Source organism: Anarhichas minor, unplaced genomic scaffold (genome assembly GCF_050575085.1).
Source record: "Anarhichas minor isolate MPS153535 unplaced genomic scaffold, ASM5057508v1 ptg000027l, whole genome shotgun sequence".
NCBI classification, from domain to species: Eukaryota; Metazoa; Chordata; class Actinopteri; order Perciformes; family Anarhichadidae; genus Anarhichas; species Anarhichas minor.
Genome location: NW_027466473.1, coordinates 14,635,270 through 14,654,799, shown reverse-complemented (window position 1 = coordinate 14,654,799; position 19,530 = coordinate 14,635,270). Strand labels below are relative to the sequence as shown.

The window sequence follows — 19,530 nt, the reverse complement described above, 5'->3', positions numbered from 1 at the left end:
ATTCTTATTTTATGTTGTCAATGTTTTGTCACCACCGCTCTGTATCGACAGTCAGTGTTGGAGAGCAGGCACTTAAAACTCTCTGAGCCGTGCAGCTTTATGGCAGCGCTGCTGACGGGGTACTGATCTCTGCCAGCCTCCTCAGCAGTCCGTCCAGCGTCTCTATGTTCTGGGATTTTTCCTCCAGAAGCTCGTATCGCAGACTGGAGATGTCCTGCTTGATCTCTTTCAGTTCACCTGAAGAACAACACACACAAAGGTGTAAAGGAAAAAGTTTCATTTCAAAATGGAAAATCAAAAGTTCTGAGAAAAGAAATACTATAAATGTGACAAGAATAGCTTTATATTTAAAATGGATACAACAAGTGAAACAAGTTCAGTTTCAGCATCATTGTGTTGATTTTTACCTTCGGTGATCTCGTCACTCTCTTTGTCCGCTTGAGATTTGATGATGTAGCGCTTTATTAGACGCTTCATGATCTTCTGCAACCAGAGATGGAAAAAGTGCTAAAATATCTTAGAACATGTATAATTTACAATATTAGATATATTGGATTAGATATATCTACTCACATACATGTTTTTTTGTCTGAAGTTTTGTGAAATACACAGAGGTACATACCTGATATCTGGATGAGCTGGTAGAAGCACCAAAATCTGAATTTTTGCCGACTCCGAGCTGAAAAATTAAGCTGAAATAAACTTCACTGAACAGAGTTGTGACATTTCTCATGTTAAACTCTGTGGTGCAGCAGTAAAACCACTGGGAGGTGCTCAGGCTCTGCCTGTAAAGCTCCAATAAGTATCATGGTTTTATGATTACTATATATATATATATATATATATATATATATATATATATATGCATTAGATATATATATATAATGCACATGTCCGTATTGTGTGGTACCTGGTTGAGCTGTGTCTCAGTTTTCTCCTCACTGTGTCCTGCCACATACTGTAGGAGCAGGGTCTTGATGGCCTTTGCTATTCCCAGCATAGATTTGGGACTGGGGACCAGGTTAAAGGGCACTGGGAGCGTCCTCCCCTCCTCAAAGTAGGAGAACCAGAGTTTGGCCCGAGCAAACTTCCACTCCACATCAGCATCGTCCTAAAGAAATCCATCCGTTAGTCCTTACAAAAAAAGAAAGTATATCAAATTGTATCTGAAGCACATGATTAGTACTTTGATGACGAACCTCAATCTCCTGGAAGGAGCTGTTAATCATGGCGATGAGCATGTTGAGCAGCACTATCACCATGGTGACGTTGTAAACCCCGTACAGCACGTAACCGATGTTCTCGATGAACTTGTGTCCATTATTGATCACGACAGACCTGACCTCAGACAGTCCAAATATAGCCCAGAACAAGGTCTTGAAGCTCTCCTCCAGGCTGGATGCACGCACAGAGAAGGAAACAGAGGGAGATCACAGAAAAGTTATTTCTGAATTCAAGCAAACCATTAATCATCAGGACGGCGATGTTGAAGATGCTCTGTGAGAAAACGGAAGGAGTCGAGGTTTTAGGTCATTTTTCTTCTGCATGTACAAGAATTAATTACATAAGATTGGCAATCTGTCATAATATATTTATGGCAAGATGTGGTTCCCAACCAGGGGCTCGGGTCCCCCACAATGGGTCCCAAGATAAATCTGAGGGGATTAAAGGGATAAGAAAGATAATACAGATCTCTATTTTATTTAATTATTTCTGACTTTCCTGTAATTTTGCTTGTATTTTGAAATGCAGAATATATTTCCACCTCTTCCAGCCTCTAGAAATCCTTTAAATAATATAATCTGAGAGGGAAAAATACATTTTTGTGTTCACACTGAGGCCGTAACCTACGATAAGGAGTCCCACGAAGATATTTTAAAGGGTGACAAGCCAGAAAATGTTGGAAATCCCTATTTTCAGTGATTTCATATAAAGACGCTCAATTATCCACGGTGATTTGAATACTGAATAGCAACTTTTTTTAATGTAAGTGATGTGAATGTGAATTATACTTTTAATTCATCCATGTTTCCATAAATCCAACTTTGATCAAGACCAAAAAATGTTCTCTAAAAGCACGTATAGGAACAAATGCAGGTATCTCACGTTGTGAAGGCATCATTCTGCTTCGCCCCCAGGTAATAGGAGTACAGGTTGAACATGCCGATCATGAACGCCAGAAAGACCAAGATGAAGATGACCATGAATTTGAAGATGTCCTTGACAGTCCTCCCTAGAGAGATCTGCAGTGGACCGAAGCTCTCGTTGGCGGGAAGGATGTAAGCGATCCGAGAGAAGCTCAGCACCACTGCCACCGCGTACAGGCCCTCCGATACCAGCTGGGGATCTGAAGGCAACCAGTAGATCCGTGCTGCAGAAAAATAAGGTGTGAATCAGTCAGTAGACTGACTTTTGTACAAGTTTATTAATTAGGACACCATTAGCCATTTCATAGAGATAGCCACTATCTCATGATTATGATTATAGGAATAGAAACATATTTTGGGAGGACTTTTCTGTAATCTTTGCTTTTCTTGAGACACATTGAATAGTTTTCCCACTTCTGTCATCCAACTTTTATCAAATACACATGTGTACTCTGTGACTGAGGGGCTACAAGTAGACTGCTTTTTGTATTTTTAGGGGTCACAAAACAAAAATGCTGGAAACAACTGAACTAAGCAACTGTTACTCAGATTTGCATTAAAAAAAACAACCATTTTGTATATTTGTTACTCTAAAGTTGGCCTGATTTATCTTGTTCCCAATAAAAAACAGGGAAATGAACTGTGTTCAAAGTCCGAAGCCAACAGACGGTTATCTCTGCTACAGTGGAATGTATGCTCCTACTAACTCACTGCAACTGTTTGTACAAAAAGTAAATGATGGTGTTTAAAGAGTGGCGGTCTGTCAGTGTGTGCATGTGTGAGAGCAGGCTCACCCAGTGTAAAGTACTGTATCTCAGGGGGCAGTGTGACATTGATCAGTGTCATGTAGTGTGTGTATACATAGGTCTGGGCTAAGTCAGCATGTCTCAGGGTGGAGAAGCGACAACTGAAGGACGCGAGGAAGATCGCCAGCATCCCAAAGTCCAGGAAGTTCCACGGTTCGACCAGGTACTCCCCCGGTCCTAGACTCCAGATCTCCTTCACCTCAGCCCAGATCATACCTGCAGCAACACAAGTCACATGACTGGATGTACAGGAGGACACGACTTTCCTCCATCATGATTGTCTAATGCTCACCCATGACCCATGAAATGATGAGAATCTCCATCCACGTGCAGGGTGTCGTGGTCATGCGGTAGAGCAGCAGCGGGTCAGAGCTCTGTTTGAGTCTTCCTGGGAGATCATGGTGGGTCATGTTTGGCAGCAGGGTGGTGCCTGCGAAACGGTCAGCGGCATTCAGGATCAGAAGACCCAGAAAAATTGTGAAGGACGACGCATGGGCCACAAACTTCATGAAGGGGCTTCGCATCACTTTCCCCATCTGAGCGAGAGAGAGAGATGAAACGCTAGGAGGATGAGAGAAAACCTTCTGCAAGGAATCAGTATTTAGGAAGTTATGTGAGCGTCATTCTTTAGGAGGAATGTTACATACTCTGCTGCACGGAGCGATCAAGTAAGCCACAGCCAGTCCAGGCAGTCCGATAGCCACCGCCAGCACCACCAGCAGTTTGATGGCAGTGGTTTGCTGTCTCAGGCCGGGCATATTCTCATACCAGATACTCAGCAGCTGCTGCTGGCAGTTAGGATGTGCCACAAACTGAAGGGCAAAGACATAAGAGAGCATACAGGATATAAAGGGCTTCAAACCAAAATGATTATTGCTTCAAAGTGTGAACGTGCAGTAAATAGTCTGCCGCCTGAACTCTAATAGCACAAAGCAGCACCGTGCATCATAATGCAAACAGGGATGAAACAATTATTGTCATTATCAATTAATCTGCTGATCATTTTAGCTTTTTTTTTTTCTTTAATATTGTTTAAATGACCAAAAACAGTGACTTGTTCTTGCCTCTGTATCATTGCCTGTTTGTGGGCACACTAACCTTTTTGAGTTCGTATTTGATGGCTAATTTGAGCCGTGTGAGGGAGGGGCGACCGGGTAGATCATAGCAGTCTTCAGAGTCAGTTTCTCCGCTCAGTATGGCCTCCACCTCCTCCGTGCTGCGACACAGATCCAGAAGGCCCACCACATAGTCCTTACACTGGCTCGACAGGCAGCAGTAGTCGTTCTACGAACACAACGAGGAAAAATGTGCATCAGTGAAACAGATTGCAGGAGATATGGTCTGATGCTGAGGTTACTGGTGTAGTCTGACAGCATCCTGTAAAATATGCCACTTCTAAACTTTAAAGGAAATATGGTCATCATTTTAAGATAGTGGTAGGCTGTTAAAGATAACTATGCACAGTGTTTACAATTAAATTGACAGTGATATATCACTGACAACTGTTTTTTGAAAAAGTTTGCAGACCTCAAAACTTATTAGTTATTATAGTGAGACATACAATTGCCTATATACCAAGAAAAGTGGGCTTTATAATTCATTCATGAGGGCTGTGCATTTGGATTGTGACATTTATTTATTGCATCGTACCAGTAGTATACGATCTTACTGTCAGGCCAGTGATAATTATAGTTGTTATACTGTATGTGTCAGACCAACAATGTCAACAGTGACAAGATCTAGACCCCCGTCTGTTTCTGCTTCCTCTTTTAAGACTCATAAAGTGTTCTTGTGTTTACTGGCAGCTTTTACTGGCAGCTGGTTGGCAACAACATGACAAATGCATTTTTTGTGAACTTGACGATGAGCTGGTTTTCAGGCCACGTGTACAGTACGTGCACAGTGATTACGCAGTCTGGTGGTGGTTCTTTCTGTAGGATATTTCATAACATTTGTACCTTAAATTCTTTCTCAATATTAGCCAGCATGGCCAGTTCGTTGCTGAGCTCCAGGGCTGCCAATACTGGGTCCTCATTGGACAGGGATAGGTAAGCAGGACTGGCGAGTCCCCTGTAGGCATTGATCCTGGATCGCGAGTGGCTGAAGGAATCAAACTGCTGCTGGTAGTTACAGGAGTCGCAGTCGCAGAAGTAATCATGAGGATGGTCGATGCGAGCCCCTTTACTCAGCAGGGTGTGAACTATCTCGTACTCTTGGCAGTGCGCTGCAAGGATCACTGGAGTAACGTCATGAGAGAACCTGTGGGGATGCGCACACACAAATACATAAAGACCAATACATTTACATAGATCATGTGGCATCAGATAATCATAACCGGGTGTTTCATGCTTCACCATCATGCCCAGATGTCAGGGCATTTAGATATTTATTTTACCGGTTACACTGCTGCACTGCTGTGGGAACTAAAACATTTTTAGTGATGCCTCTGCCTTCTAACTGCCTTACCTCGTCCCGTCCTCATCGTAAGCGTAGAAGTCATCCAACATGTCTGCTTGAGCAGGGCTCCCGGTCAGACGATGGGCATCTCTAAACGCCGGGTGACACAGCACAGCCTCTGTGATACGAACATAACCTTTACCTACACCACACACACACACACACACACACACACACACAGAGAGAGAGAGAGCAAAGCTGTTGGTGGTTTGGTTCCTTTGACAGCTTTAGTATTATTTGGGTTTTTGTTGTTTATGACCTTACAAAAAATGTGTAAAGTAACAGCCTCGAAGCTTTGATCCAAACTCCCTCAACAACAAACTCATGTTGCTCACCATCAATTTACAGCCAAATAAATGGAGGTTTATGTTTCCAGTTAATCCTGATATCATGTTCATTTCTGTGCTTTTTCAACTTTTGTATTTTTCCAACTAGCGGCAAATCTGACTGATGTTATCAGTAGATGTTGTGCATGCATGTGTTGTATAGCTAACCTGTATGCTATCTGGTCAGCCTTGTCTTTTTGTACATCGTTACAAGTAAATTATTATTTATATTTTATTGTAAACAAAATACAACCAAAGACTTTCTTTTGAGAAAGAAAGGTGAGCATGGTAGGTTCTACTCCTGTGACCTAAAGTTTGCTTTGCTGGTCTGGAAGCTGATATTTAAGTTGACCTTGTTTATAATGGATTCATTCATTGTTTAAACAAATGGTGGCCTGTCAAAAGTAGCTCTCTCTTAAGCAAGTGGTGAAAAACGTTGTATCCTATAAATCCATTTGACAGTCTTGTGAGAAGCTAACAGGGGTGGTGGTCTAGTATTTGGTCGTTTTGCTTAATTATCATCTCGGGTATTTAATTAGCTAACAAAGTCCATCATTTTATTCAGGTTACATAGACTGGCTCTATTAAAATAATAGTGGACTGTGTCACAGTACCCTAAATTAGATTTAAAGCTCCCATTATGAGGCTATTCACTTTCATTGGGCTAGTATCTAGTATTGATTTGTTATCTGTAGACGTTATGAGATTTGTTGGAGGACCCCATTAAATCATAAATTAGATTGAAATTGTAAAGCATGATGGACAATGTCACAGTAGGTTTTACCTGCTATGACATCTTTAATAACCCTTCCTGCCATGCGTGATGAAAACCGTAAATACATTTTTGGCCTTTTTACACAAATGCATCTTACTGATGGCTAGCAGGAGTGCATCGCCCACTCTGGCCAAATCCGTCCTCCCCAGCAGCAGCTCCGTCACCTCCAGATGTTCGTTGGCAACAGCCCGCTGCAATGCATTCTGGCCCATGTAGTCCACAGCGTTGACATTCAAGTTGGGCACTTGGAGAAGCATGCGCCGCACTTCTGGTATGTTGCCGTATTCAGCTGCTTCCATGAAACGCTGCTCAACCTCTGACGGGCTGATTGCGGGAGCAGAGAACATGTAGGCTGGACCACGAAGAGCCTGGCGTCGTTTAATAGCACCGATAGGAGCCATGTGCTGTCTCTCAGAGCTGCTGATGCCAGAGAGTCGGGGGACATAAACACAGTATTGTCCACATGGTACCTTATATACACACACATAAAACCTTTTGGAAACAAAACATTAGTTACTTGTTCCCAGTTTCATCTCAATTTCACATTCTGCAGCCAAAATGTTTAGTGGCTTAAGATGTGGATAATAGGATTTAATCATGAATTCTACTTATGTGTTGGTAATACCAGAACAAATACAGAATTTGCCTTTTCTTTAAAGCATCCCAAGTTGATCTGCTGCAAGCTTTTATTTGGTGTAAAAAAAACTTAGAACTTAGAGGTGAAATGTTGAATACTCTAAATTCTGACAGAGTATTTGACTACAAGGAATATGAAACATAAATGTATTTTTATATTTATCCTATTATATTCTAGTTTACCAGTTTTTAACATTGCTCTATAGAAACTACAATCTTAACTTTTCTATAATGGTTGGATAAAATGTAAAAAATAATACCAATAGCGAGAGTATACAGGCCAAAGTTGAAATGGAAATGTTATGCTTTCAACCCTGATTTCACTTTGTTGACCAAATCACTTCCTCATGGACCATTTGTTGATTGACAGAAAGTATAATCTTTTTCCAGGTAACTGCAGCGTTGGAAAGTAAACTATAGTAATGTAGAGAATAGCCCCACTTAAATTAACATGACATGTTTTTCATATTAATTACCTGATATTTTATTGTCCATGGGTTTTCAGAGATAAACCTGAGAAAGCTGCTGTCTCATACAGTGAATTAAGCAGTAAATAAGATAATCCTTAAACATTGGAGGGACTATTAAAGGATACTCTGTGACATCACAAACATTAAAAAAATAATTTTAACCTCCATCAACTTGTTTTAGTAATGACTGAACACTTTTATTATCGAAATAAGTAGCTACAGACATGTTGAGGTCATTGTAGTTTTAACTGGATTAATTGAAGATTTTATCTTACTACCTTATGTAGTAAGGTATAATAGTAGTAATATTATACCTTATCAGTAGTCATTTTCGCTGCCATCCATTTATGATGTGCAACATGGAAATCCACAACCGTAGTACTTCTGATTATACAACAGGGCCTACATGTTATCAATGTGAATTTCAGTGATACATGGACATGCCTGTAATTTACATGATAATCAAACATGCTGGATTAAAATAAATGCTGTAAAATAGAAAATGCTATCCATAATTCTCCTGTTATTTCAACCAAACCTGCAGATGAAGGTGAATACAGAAACACACACACACACACACATCTGGCTGAGTAAGGTATGTAAATGAAAGACTCACCCGAGGCATCGTCCAGAGCAACAGTTTTCTTCTCCGAAGTCATCGTACATCAGCAGGTTATCGCGGCTCCGAGCCCTGGGGCTGTCGTTGTAACCCGCAGGCCGGCTGTCGTGATGAAGCGCTGGCGGTCTGTGGCTCATCCCGGAGGTGGTCAACAGTAGAGAGGGTCCTGGTTCATACGAAGGAGTAGTCAAGTGTCTGTGGCATGACTCCCTCTCTCTCTGTCGCCCTCCCCCCTCTGTCTCTGTGTCCTTGAGAAAGAATGTATCCTTCTGGGTCCCACTATACTTTTATTTACTTGTTGAACTATACAGATGTGGAGGGCAGCTCAGTGTTATGATGACATATGGCTATATTTGTCTTAACTGTTTCAGCTGAATCTTCTTCCTGATTTTCTCTCACAGGACTCCCTGCATTGGTTTTGAGAATACAGGCTAATCTGCAAAGATTATGTAGATAAGGACAGAATATTCTCACAATACTGTGCTTTGCCAACAGTTTTAATGCTTGCGCTGTAAAATTCTATTTTAAACCGCAGTGTTTAGAGAACATGTTGAGTCTGTGTGTGTGCAGGAGAAACTGATTGCTGATGAACAGCAGATGAGATTCCTCAGGGTTTAAATTCCCAGCAGACTATGCTTCCTGTGTGCTCCCATTCTCCCGTGATCTCTGTACAGTGTGTACAGACTTCCCATCCTACACATACACACACGTGTGTTAATGTCTGTGATTGAAGCATGCATACAAGTATTTCGTCACCAGCAGGTCAAAGATGAGTGACAGCACCCACCCAGTGTTTCCATTACACACACACACTTCATTATTTCTGATGGTACAATATGTTCTTCTTCGTTGTCTGTCTGTTTTCAAGCTGAATTTCGCATAAAACACCCCATTACATCACAGCAACACGTCGACATGAAAACATCTGATAAAGCAGAGTCTCTGATGTACGAGTGTAGTGAAAATTGCCTTTTAAGGCCCTGATTGCTGAAGATTAGTCACTTTGGACGTTTCATGACGTAACAGCGTCACATTTCACGGGGAGGATGGCAGGGTGAAAAGGGGGAAACTCTGACAAATGTCACCAGCGCGAGTTCTTGTTAAGACGTCTTCCTCAGAACAGACCCTTAATGTAAACACTGTCAACTCAAACATACACACTCTTATTTGGGGGGAATGAGTGAGCACCTGGACAGTCATTTTTTACGTATGTGTTTTGGTACCACTGATTCTGTTGATAACATTTTAGGAGCTCTGGCTTTTTGTGTGGCCTGGTATGTGTATATTGCTAGGGTTAATGAACCCATACACACACACACTAATATATGTGTGTGCTACTGCGCAGGAATAAGGAGATGGGGGATTATAGGAAAATGTTGGTGCTACAAACGAGCATCCTGGACTGTGGAAACAACTGTGGCGGTAATAGGAAACTCTACATACTGTTTTTGAGCCCTTTAGGCACATTTTCCTAATATTTGCAACTCTGCAGACTTTGCAGGATAACCCGCATCGCTGAGCGTTGTGATGTTAAAACGGTTATGACAGTATCACATAAGGGGTTTTAACTGGTCAAAAGGATCTGAATTTTTCTTTTGGCACTGCTAATATGTTTGTGTTTCTACATTACAATACAACTTCAAGTACCATGGAAGAGATTGCCAACATCCTCATCTCAGAAGTCATTGAACAAGCTGCTGCGAATCTCTGTGAGCTGATGATATCAATCTGTTGCTGAGAATGTACCACATATGAGGGGGACAGACGAATCCTCAACTGGTTGTCTCTCCCAAAAGAAGATGCAGCAACACCTGAAAAGGTTTTTCGCTATGCGGCAAGTGTTTTCTGAGCATCATGGGGACATTCTAGAAGACGAAGAGGTCACTTCCCCAGCACCTCTCCAACCATGTCTGAGTAAAGCATAATGGCATACTCCTCTTCACGGAGGTCCATCCCAGACTCGGACATCTCTGAGATTATTGCACCTCATACACGGGATATCAATGAAAAGATTCAAGGCAGCCAACATGCTCGTCTTCCAGGTGATTGACGAAGGTGTCGGGACACTGCAGTCCACTGAGGCAGTGAGGAAGGTGCGTACCACTGATACTGCCAGCAAAGCTGAGAAAGCAGTTGGCAAGTCATTTGCAGATTTCCATGAGGAGGTGAAAAGTAGGAAATCCACACTTTTGTGATGGAAGACTGCTTCCGAAACTGAGGGGGAGTCTCCTGACCTGGTGGACAGATGCTCTCAGGCGTTTTCTGAAAACCTTCTGTTGCACTTCCATGGCCTAGATAGTTCAAGTCTTGCCCTTTCGAAGGCCAGTAGGAATATGACAAGACTGAAGCTGGTGGACAGACCACAAAAAGTCCTCTAGAAACAAAGATCTTGGAGAAAGAGGCAGAAGATGTCAGAGAAAGCGAAAACGTTGGAACATGACTTTCTCTGTTTCTGAGAAACCAGACTACCAGTCTGAAGACCTTCAGCGTTCATTAAAAGCCGCAATATGTTCAATGTTCACCGAGAGAAGAGGTAATGCGTGATGAATAAGTGTTGTGATGGTTGGATAGACATGAACCTCTCCTGGTTGAATCTCCAGTACAAAAGATGAACAACTATGTTAATAAATATGATTATTATATAAGATTTGTCCAGAGTTTCTATTGTGAAATTGCAACATCACAACTTCCTGTATTAAATTGCATAGAGTTGCTGCAAGTCTCAACGTCTCAAAGAACACACCATGTTTGAGAGAGATTCACAGCACCCCCCACTGGAGTGGGTCGGTAGTTCAGGAGCGTCATGTTCACCTGCTGCTGCCAGTCACATTTGAACTTCACGGTACAGATTCACTCAGCTTGAGATGCATTCATAGTTGCTGCTTTTCATGCTTCCCTCTATATTTTATAAAACAAGATTATAGGGTGTGCCTATCGGAGTTTTTTCTTCATTATCTTGCATAAATCTTTTCGAAGATTGTCCGAGGCAGAAGTCGGCACAGGCTTGACCACCTTTCGTGAGCTTTCTGACAGTAACACAATATATTGCCAGAGCATATTTAGTGTAATTGTTTCTAGGAATATAAGCTGCGTACATTTACCAGCTGCTCCTAAAAAATTTCCTCTGGGGTTTCTCCTGCTTTGATAAAATCGTTGGCCCTCTACAGAGAACTTTGGATCAGATGAGAAAGGTCTTTTAAGCTTTAACTAATAAGTTTTATACGACTCATAAACAACTTGGCAACCCAAAAGTTGCTTTTATTAAAACCTGATCAATAAAGCATTAGTAAAGTATTCATCAACCTTTAATAAAGCCATTAGTTATAAGTAAGTTACAAACATTTTTCAAAGGGTGCCTTAAAAGAAAATTGTACCTATTTTTTTGTTTTCCCTCTCGAAGATGAAGGAGACGTTTGTGCTACTTTTCTTATTATTTTGGTGTTGTTGTTGTTATAGATTGCATTATAACATCAGGCATATTTGTCCTCAAGAGTCAAAGCAAAAAAAGGAATAATTTCAGAGCAGGTAATTTGTTGCAATGAGGGGAAACAATTAAAAAAACGAGATATCCTTTCATCCTTCCATCCTGTTTTATTAGAACTTCAGGTTCTACAACGATGCTGTGCAATTTATGCGATATGTGTTTTCTTCCTCTCTCCCTCTGCTTCTCCTTTCTGTCAATTATTGGTCGCAATCCTCCTAATCTTCATCGTGACCGATTTGATGGTGTGAGGGACTCCGTTCTGTCTCCAGGTGTCCCACAGCATGTGCGTCCTCTGCCCCTGGTTTCGCTCTGCGTCTTCGGGGGAGCCGTTGAGGTTTGCCAGGCCGCACCGGTTGAACCACCATCCTGTCTGGTTGTGCTGGCTGCTGCAGCTCTCCACTGTACGGTTGCCGATGGAGCAGGAAGGATTACAGCCGTCATTGTCCACGTCTGAGGCGCTGAATGGAGCCGTGTCCTGGTTCTGATCCTGGTCGTAGCCGCGAAATGCATCACCTGAACACACGCAGACATGCACACAGGTATGCAGACGTGCACTTGTTGATTGTGAACATATATATATAAGTGCATTTATCATTATTTTGAGTTTGCATGGTGTGGGGATAAAGCACAACATTTGTCAATTACTTTTTGTAAGTCTTGAATAATTTAGTCTTACCTGCGCTGCCTGCATATCTGCCCAGGTGAATACTGAAGAACTCGGTTTCATTGTCCAGGTCGAAATCATCATATGCTGCGTAAGAGATGACGTCATCGTGGGACACCAGAGCGATGTGAAGTTGGAACCGAGTATCTTTCTGGTTTACTATATGAAATGCCTTCTTCAGACCCAGCCAGTGTTCTCCTACACACACACACACACACACACACACACACACACACACACACGAGATTGTATCATTACTAATATCATTGGCAAGTGCAAAATGAATCAACATTTGTAAGTGAGACAGCATAAAATGCATCTTTGGGGTCTCGGGGCATTGTCTCGATTTTTACATATTTTCTTAAATTCACCTTTTAAAGGCATTTGCATATATGATACATACCCATGTGTTGTATATCAAAATGTGCAGAACAATCTCAGCTCTCTGTATAATGAGGCACCAATTGCCCTAAGGCACCGTGTAAATAGATAATGTGTCCCTAAAGCTGAAGTCCGATTTTTGAAATTCTTCAAATCTCTTTTGAGAACATACATTTACTCGTGTGGATAAATTGTTTTGGTACTTGCAATTGGTTTACCAAAGTCTTAGGTTCACAGAAGTAGTGGAACATATGAATAAAATAGCAGATAAGTGTATAATAAACGTCTAAAACCAAATTTTGTGATATCGTTTTTTGAGTAGAAGTGTTGTCTGTCACTCTACTTTCACCACATGTTCGAGGGACTGAGTAATGACATCATACTACAGATCAAGCTTCATGGGCTGTGTGCAAATGAAAAATGAACATTACAACAGTTTTTGTTTTCAAACCAAATATTTATGTATAAAAACAAAACAGACCATTTACAATATTGTTTCAGTTTTTTCAACTCTCATGCCATGCTGCAAAACAGTTTCTGTCCACCTGCACGCAGAGGGCAACATCACACTCCTTGCATTTCCACGGTGTGTCCTTTCGCTGGCCTTGGCTTTGGCAATGTTCACACCTCCTGCGGCCCGTGGTGGATTTCATTCTGGGGCCTGCTGCACATTGGACATCGGCGATAGGCACAGGAATATGACCCGCAGGTGCCCGGGCAGGAGCTGTGCGGAGAGGCTTGCCACAGAGCGCAGCAGTCAGCTCCTCCATGAAAGCTCTGTGCGTCATGGGTTTTGTTTGCTGGGCCAGACACAGTTCCTTGTGAATAATGTAGCTGTTGGTGGTGGCGACGTCCAGAAAATGATAAAAAAGGGTTCTGTACCAGCGCATGGTTTTGTGTTGTGCGGAGTAATATTGAATGAGCTGATCTGATCGATCAACTCCACCCATGTGTTGATTGTACTCTGCAACTGGTGTGGGACAGGGGACTGGTACCCTTGACCAGGAGCCATCTTGTTGTTTCACCCTCCTCGGCACAGTTTTACCAGAGTGTGCCGTGTGAATTGTGGAGCAGACCGATATTTCCCTCGTGTCCATCCATTTCACGTAGACGATGGGGCCATCCCGGATCCATCTCATGGAGCCTCTCTCTGACCTCTTTGTGAGGGCGTTCACATCTGTCCGAGGGCACTCCTTGCAGTACTCCCTGTAAGTCCCACAGGCAGCAAATCTGCACGCATGGAGAGCCCTGAAGAGCTTGGGGCTAGAATAAAAATCAGGGGTCCATCAGGGGTTTCAGTCGGAAGAGTTTGTCGTGGTCGGCTGTGCCCTTTTTCCTGTCATTATGGACATCCTCATCAGGGTCGCTAAGATGAAGGTTCCAAGATATTGTTCTGTATCTCTCCCGTGGCATGATCTGTGATGGAAGAGGCAAGGAAAAAAAGTGATTCTGCCTCCAGTAATCCACAATATTGTCTAGTTTTACCAGGGCCATGTACAGAAGCAACCCAATGTACTTGTAAAAAATACCCTACGTCCAAGTCTGTCCATTTGTACTTCTTTCCCTGTGATATTTGTTTAGCAGCCTGCTTGTTTGTGTTTTGGCACAGTGTTTGTACTGTTTGTACAGGGAAGAAAAGTTTGAAGCGGTCGAGGGGTGTATATGTGGAGGTGGAGCTGAGCTGTGGCCCTGGTGTCCGAGCAGGTTGAAACCTGGAGACAGGGGGAGCAGTGTCCGGGTCTTTGTTCGTCTTCCAAGACAGCGGGGGTGGGGGCGCCGGTGCTGGTGGCTGCGGAGGAGGTACCTGTGCTCGGGTGGGACGGGACCTCTTTGCTGGCCGGGCTGGAGGGGCTGGTAGTGATGGCTTTAGTGACCTGGTGGCAGGCAGAGAAGGACATGGTGGCTGCTGCAGAGATGCTGCATGTTGTTCACTGGACCCTAGTAGCTGTGAATCCTCTCTGTAAAAATAATATTAGAAAGAAAGAACTCAAGAAAGTTCTCACTCCCTTTCTCCTTTCTCCCTCCACATCCCCCCCCCCACACACACACACACAACAAGATAGATACATACATACTTTATTCATCCCCAGGGGGAAATGTGTATGTTACAGCAGCAAAGATATACTTCAGCAAAGTAACAGAGTAAAAGTAAAAATGACTGACGGTCACATTTAGCTAACGTTACGCACAAAGTGCACTATTACTGTGATATTGCAAAACAAAGTTTTTGTAAATGCACTTACCCATCTTCAAATGGATCCCTGTTATTTTGGTATTCCTCTTCATCGTAGGAATCAAATCCATCAGGCTCTTAAGATCCTCCGCCATCCTCACTGCTGCTTTCCCAAAGCACTTCGCTAACTGTAACTTTATCTTCGCCATTTTCTCTCTTCTCTCTGACCTCTCGGACGTCGACTGAATGAAGCGTGTTGCACACAAAATGTAGACGGACACACGAATCCACAAATCTACAGATCTGACATGCTGTATTATCGTGGAGATATTAATAGAAACACCGAGTAAACGCGCCGGCGCGTTCGTCGTTTGGTTTTCAAACCATGTTATGTTGCATATTTTGGAGCACTAAACTAACATTTAACATTATATAAGAAATTGAAACATGTTACTGCCATGATAAAACTTTTGGACTTAACATGCTGCAAATTCATGAAAAGTAAAACAGTTTACGCGCAATATATAACAATAATGAAATAACAGATCAACGCACCATGCTAGTGGAAATGTTATTATAACAGCTTACAGTTTAGGGAAGGCTCTGTCTTGGTTTCAACATGACAATGCTCCTGAGCACACAACCAGGTCCATAAAGACGTTTTAGTTTGGTGTGGATTGACTGGCCTGCACAAAGGCAAAGACCTCACTAATGCTTTTGTGGCTGATAGACAAGAGCCAAAAATATTGTTGAAAGCCTTCACAGAGGAACACTATTCAACAATCACAATTGGATGTAATACTTTAGGTTGATGTATGTATTAATGTTCATCTTACAAACTCACAGTGTCGAGGTCTGCATGTTAACTGGTGTTCTTGAGCAGTGAGCCGGACACACCTTGCATACTTTAGCTGTTGTTCTTAACACCTCAACGTCCTCCTTATGTCGGTTTTTAAAGCTTATAACAGGAAACGGGCTTCTGTCACTGTCTAAAGTAATTTCACACAACCTGCAAGGTTTCCAAAGCCGTCGACATAATCAGCCCAGGCTCGCTTGAAGTCAGTTAATCCATCAGCCCTCCGTTGCATCACCGTCCATCCGCCTCCCATGTAGTCCATCTCACAGAAAACCTGCAGCAACAGGTTGTGTTTTCACTGCAGATTAAGTGACAGACTGTGAATAACTGAAGTATTGCTGTACACTTACCTCAAAAGAAGAGTCTGTATTCTCTGGGTGGATGATGTAAATACCACTGGGGATCTTGGGGACGACTGACAAAAGATTGTCCTTGATGTCGCTGCAGTCCCGTCCTAATCAAAGCAAACACACTCTCCTTTATCGTCAGGAAGAAAATCAACGTTCACTAAAGGATGCATACATAAGGAAGGATGTATTTCCATAACACATTTTACATTATTATCTAGGGAAAAACATATAGTTGGCAATTCAATTTCAGATATACTGAAAGATTAAATGCTGCATTATAGGTTGAGAATGTTCTCCTACTTCTTAGAAAGCTCCTCCAGAGTCACTCCTCATGACTATCAAACCAATATTGATGTGTAAAATTTGTATGAATGAATGTTGTGTCATCACAAGTGTTTGTGTGTGAGTTACCGTGGGACTGCACCGGTTTGACGGAGTACAGCTCAGTGTTGCTTCTCTGAACCTCAGAGCTGAGCGTCTGCACTTTGGTCATCAGCTCTGTGACCTGAAAATGTGACGCTCGTGTTTATTCAGCCAGCCAATCACACGCTTACAAACCCCGTTAATAGGAGGAGAGAAAAAAGAAGACTTCACTTTACCTGACTGCTGAGGATGTCCAGGGCTCTCTGCTGCTCCTCCATCACATCCCTGATCAGCTTCCGGGTGCTGCGTCCAAACGATAACAGAGACTGCTGTAACTGGCCTACACACACACACACACACACACACACACACACACACACACACACACGTTTTAAACAACAGATGATGATGGAAGACGTAACAATAACACCAGGAAAGAGGAGGTTTTTTTTACCACAGATTGAATGTTTCTCATCTCGTAGCAGCTTGACAGTGATGTCACATGGGATGGAGCATGTGTCCTGACTTTTGACCCCTCCGGGAAGTTTCTGGCCTTTGACCGGAGCGTCAGAGATGTCCTCATTGACTGTTTCTGACTGGCTGAAATAACTGCCGTGTCCTGTGTCCTGGCGATCAAGAGAGAACTACAGTGACGGTTCAATTCACAGTTAAGTGTAAGTAAACTGGGATCTGTACTTCATAGAGCAGGACACAAAGTCCTGACCAGCTTCTGTATCTAACCTCTCTGCCTCAGTGGACACATGAAAATATTAACTCTTATCTGGGGATCAACCAAAGTTTCATATTAATGTAAAAAGTAAAAATAATAATACCTGCCAGCCTAATATATTTCAATGCAAAACAACTTGTTTTAACAAGCACAGAACATAACAAACATGCTCCTCACACATTAATACATCAGTGACAATAATCCTATAACATATGTAAACACTGTGGGAGGGGCTATTTGGCATAACAAGTAATGTTACTTTTCTTTGCTGATAATACTTCATTGCTTTTACTTGAGTACAATTTGCAATGCAGGACTTCTAGTGGTGTATTTTAACATTGCGGTATTTATCTGACTCTGCAATCTTTATTTACACACACAGACACAAACAAACACACAGCAGTGTTTTCATGACTTTTGGGCACATTACATTGACTTACATTAATTTCCTGGAGACTTACCATAACCGTAACCACTACCAGCCGAACACCAATCTTACTCTGACCTCAACCTAAACATATCCGAAAATCAAGTCTTCCCTCTAAAATGTAATGATTTACATAACGTGCAATTCGGGTAAAACACAAACACATCTTAATAATCTTTATTTCCACACGCTATTGATGATGATGTTAATGTTAGAAACAAAGAAAAGAAAAGATTCACGATTCATGATCCATCCATGATGCCTAACTCTAAACCCTTGGATCTCCTCGACTGCATTAGCATTTCTTGAAGCAATTCACACTCATCTGCAAAAAAATGGTGTGAAACAATAACTCTTGGCACAGGTTCGAATTTGACCAAATCAGACATGTGGCGTTTTACAGCATGCTCCCTCTATCTTCCCCTTTCCTGCCTCTATCTGACTAAATATTACAGGAAATAAAGCTCAAAAGAAATACCTTTTAAAAAACAATACAATAATTCCTGATACATTTATGACATGCATATCATACATACAGTGGAGGAAAGCAGATGAGGCACAAGCAGCAGAATGACAGTTGTCGTCCACATCATGTCGTCTGACTGTGATTATTTCCTGAATATCACCAGCAGCCACTCCTTCATTGATGCTTTATTTTTCCACAGAGTCTGCTCTGTTCCCTCACATGTCCACCCGTCTACCGAGTCTTGTCCGTCCTTCCTCTCAGTTGTCAAACTTCTCCCTGCTTCCTCTCTTACCGCCTCACTCTCTCCACCTCCATCAGTACACTCCTACTTTTTCTTGTACATTCCCATGACAACATCCCCTATAAGAGCAGGTCAAATTTGTAAATGGGCTGATCATAAAAGTCTGGAGATGTTTATGACAAGTCGGCAAGTTGAATGTGCTGATTCCGGATTTGTGGTAAGGAGTGATTGCCTTCCCCCTCAGTGTGTCTATTTCCAAGTGTTTTTATTTTTAATGGTTATATCCTGCCACCAGCATGAGAAACAGATGTGGGGAAACGGGCAGCTTGTTTTAATGTAGGAACACTTTCTCTCTGCCTGTGTCTTAGCGTGGGAGCTGAAGGTAGCATGCAGCGAAGGCAGGGTGTCTCTGCCTCTTGTGCTCATGTTTCCTCCCTCTTGTCTTTCTCCCTGACCACTGACTCATCTGAAAACAGCCTCCCAGAGGGGCAGACCAATTATTTCTTCACTGGGCAGTAAAGCAGTGAGGAAAGTGAGAAAGAGAAAGAGAGCAACAGAACATTCCTGTCAGGGTCCAGCTGGAGCCGGCCGGCCTGTCGCGTCAATGGAAAACTTTGCTGTGAGTGCCAATGAAAAGCTTTGCTGTTGTTCTGAACCTGTGTGAGTTAACAGTCATGGTCAGTGAGAGGAATGTGAAAAGTCTGGTGCCCCAGCCCCGGGGCCCCCACATCTGTCCTATGTTACATGCTCTTGTAAAGCGGTCTATGCATGTGAATGAAACATTATATCTTCCAGGCGAGATAATGAGAACATTCAGACAAGACTGTGTGGTGTCTCTTTATCATAGCCTACTGTCCTTGGTATGATACATTAAAAAACTGTTTGATGGTTGAAAGACATGACATCCTCGGAAATTCACTTATTTACTTTCTTGTTAACTATTAAGTCAACTTACTCAGCATTCCTTACTGTTTATTACTTATTTACTTATTTATAACACTTGTTTTGATACATTGTTTTTTGTTATGTTTCTTGTTTGCACATTCCACTATGCTGCTGTAATCCTGTAAATGTTCCCACTGTGGGACTAATAAAGGATTATTTTATCTTAATTTAGTTTGGCATAAAGACTAGAAGCAGGGGAAACAGCTGCTGGCTT

General features: G+C 42.3%; 2 protein-coding genes across 2 annotated transcripts; both read right to left on the bottom strand.

Annotated features, from left to right (window-relative positions):
- Positions 1-97: 97 nt before the first annotated feature.
- trpc6a (transient receptor potential cation channel, subfamily C, member 6a) lies at positions 98-8,373 on the bottom strand. The gene is made up of 14 exons (XM_076102129.1): positions 8,234-8,373; positions 6,609-6,928; positions 5,420-5,552; positions 4,912-5,212; positions 4,052-4,237; positions 3,601-3,765; positions 3,246-3,489; positions 2,942-3,169; positions 2,107-2,371; positions 1,200-1,395; positions 911-1,111; positions 623-679; positions 408-483; positions 98-237 (listed from the first exon to the last, which is right to left on the bottom strand). Exons 1-14 carry the CDS (start codon positions 8,371-8,373, stop codon positions 98-100), a joined length of 2,652 nt encoding a protein of 883 aa, XP_075958244.1.
- A 3,540-nt stretch (positions 8,374-11,913) lies between these two features.
- angptl5 (angiopoietin-like 5) lies at positions 11,914-18,257 on the bottom strand. Its single transcript, XM_076101113.1, has 8 exons — positions 18,201-18,257; positions 16,962-17,133; positions 16,744-16,847; positions 16,556-16,649; positions 16,145-16,248; positions 15,948-16,068; positions 12,397-12,582; positions 11,914-12,233 (listed from the first exon to the last, which is right to left on the bottom strand). Exons 1-8 carry the CDS (start codon positions 18,255-18,257, stop codon positions 11,914-11,916), a joined length of 1,158 nt encoding a protein of 385 aa, XP_075957228.1.
- Between the last annotated feature and the right edge of the window lie 1,273 nt (positions 18,258-19,530).

Excerpts from the sequence above, each read along its gene's own strand:
- angptl5 (XM_076101113.1), bottom strand. The coding sequence starts at position 18,257 with ATGATGTGGACGACAACTGTCATTCTGCTGCTTGTGCCTCATCTGCTT. Across the intron at positions 16,650-16,743 it reads TGGACATCCTCAGCAGTCAG|GTCACAGAGCTGATGACCAA; the intron begins GTAAAGTGAAGT and ends TCACATTTTCAG. Across the intron at positions 12,234-12,396 it reads CAGATATGCAGGCAGCGCAG|GTGATGCATTTCGCGGCTAC; the intron begins GTAAGACTAAAT and ends GCGTGTGTTCAG.
- trpc6a (XM_076102129.1), bottom strand. The coding sequence starts at position 8,373 with ATGAGCCACAGACCGCCAGCGCTTCATCACGACAGCCGGCCTGCGGGT. Across the intron at positions 6,929-8,233 it reads TGCTCTGGACGATGCCTCGG|CTCTGAGAGACAGCACATGG; the intron begins GTGAGTCTTTCA and ends TGGCATCAGCAG. Across the intron at positions 484-622 it reads CCAGCTCATCCAGATATCAG|AAGATCATGAAGCGTCTAAT; the intron begins GTATGTACCTCT and ends CTCTGGTTGCAG.